The sequence below is a fragment of the Triticum dicoccoides genome, chromosome 4A, assembly GCF_002162155.2.
Source record: "Triticum dicoccoides isolate Atlit2015 ecotype Zavitan chromosome 4A, WEW_v2.0, whole genome shotgun sequence".
NCBI classification, from domain to species: Eukaryota; Viridiplantae; Streptophyta; class Magnoliopsida; order Poales; family Poaceae; genus Triticum; species Triticum dicoccoides.
Window position 1 is genome coordinate 703,679,496 of NC_041386.1, and position 1,512 is coordinate 703,681,007.

At 37.8% G+C, this 1,512-nt stretch overlaps 1 protein-coding gene across 1 annotated transcript in view; it reads right to left on the reverse strand.

Moving 5' to 3' along the window:
- The window catches only part of LOC119289781, a 2,296-nt gene extending 1,051 nt beyond the window's left edge, over positions 1–1,245 (reverse strand). The window contains exons 1-2 of the mRNA XM_037569002.1: positions 1,161–1,245; positions 115–220 (exon numbers count right to left, since the gene is read on the reverse strand). Coding sequence (XP_037424899.1) covers positions 115–220; positions 1,161–1,184 — 130 coding nt within the window. The 5' untranslated portion in view covers positions 1,185–1,245. The remainder of the gene's footprint in view (positions 1–114; positions 221–1,160) is intronic.
- Positions 1,246–1,512: the final 267 nt, after the last annotated feature.

Genomic DNA, 1,512 nt, shown 5'->3' on the forward strand with positions numbered 1-1,512 from the left:
TGTGTGTGTGCAGGGGAGGGGTGGAGGGGTTAATTTAGTGCTGGCATGGCATGTTGTAATTGCATAACTTCCAAAGGATTTCTCTTTTGGGGAAGAATTTATCCTAGTTAGTACCTTGGTATAGAAAGGTTAACACCAATAGGCCGCAAGCGGCATCTCCTCCATACGAATTACGACAAGCGAAGATTGAACTATTTCCTCTCAAATTCCAGTGATATTGCTGCATTACATAGATACAACCTTAGTTTGAAATAACAATATTGAATGCTTTTGCATTGGACTATGGAGCCATTTTCTACAATTCTCGTAGACATGATGTGATGTTTTGAAGAGTACTTATGTTACCTTTTTCATAGCTATACAATATGAATTCAATCTTTTGTAGTAGTACAGGTAAATTATTTCATGAGGAAATTAATCTGGATTGAGATGACTAGTTTTGACTCACAATTTTAGAATTACCATGTAAATGCAGAGTACATTTTCTGTATGGTTTTGCACATATCGTCAGCTAATTATTCCAGTCATTCCATTTTGGGACAAACCTCATAATCCTTTTTTAGGCGTACCAATATGTAGTTCTCCATACCGATTATATTTCTATATGGAAATCTGCTATTCTTATATTCCTCTTAAGCATCACTGGACTATTTCCAGTCATTCTGGTCCAATAGCACATACTATTCATATGACCTCATTAACTCAAAGTGCCAACTAAATATATTCACACCCTTGTCTACTTCTACTTCAAAAGGAAAAAAAATTCGCAACTTGAGTGTTTCTTTCATTCAGTATAGCTGCATAACGACACTTACGAACATTAAGATTACGTAAAAGATAGTTCCTTGGTGCATCTAATATAGTATAACACTAACAATTGCTATTAAGTGGGTAACTAGTTCCGAGCCAACCAAATCCCGTGCCCTGTAGTAAAACACAAACCCCATCACCGAGCAATTGCAGCACACAATAATTTCACGGCTAGACCTTGAGCATTGCCAACTACAAAGGTTTGCATTGTAAGGTTGACCAATTATTCACAAAATTAACTTTTTAATGGCATGAGAACAAATCTATGAACTAATTTAGTTATGCCATTACCCAAATAATCTACCTTTGTACTATGATTCAACAGAGTACGATGTTAGAGCGAATAATACCTTGCCTTCGAACACGACTCTCATTGGAAGTTCGGTGAGAGAACACCTACGATATTAGGTTACCTTACTTGTATTTAGGTTGTCATGGGGGGTCTGCACCTCTTCTGGCCGCTCCCCCCCCTTTATAGCCGTCACGCAATAAATATCCTAACTCCCACCAAACATTGTCACTATGTCATGTTTCGGTAGTAGTGTGTGGAAGGGAAGGTGAGTCATTTTCAAAATAAAATAAAATAGGGGAAGGTTAATTTTGTGTTGGTGACTGTGCACATTTACCAAAATAGAGTCCAATAAAGGAACAACCTGGAGTTGCTAAAGTGTGAGGATGGGCCACCATCTCATGTCCGGATGA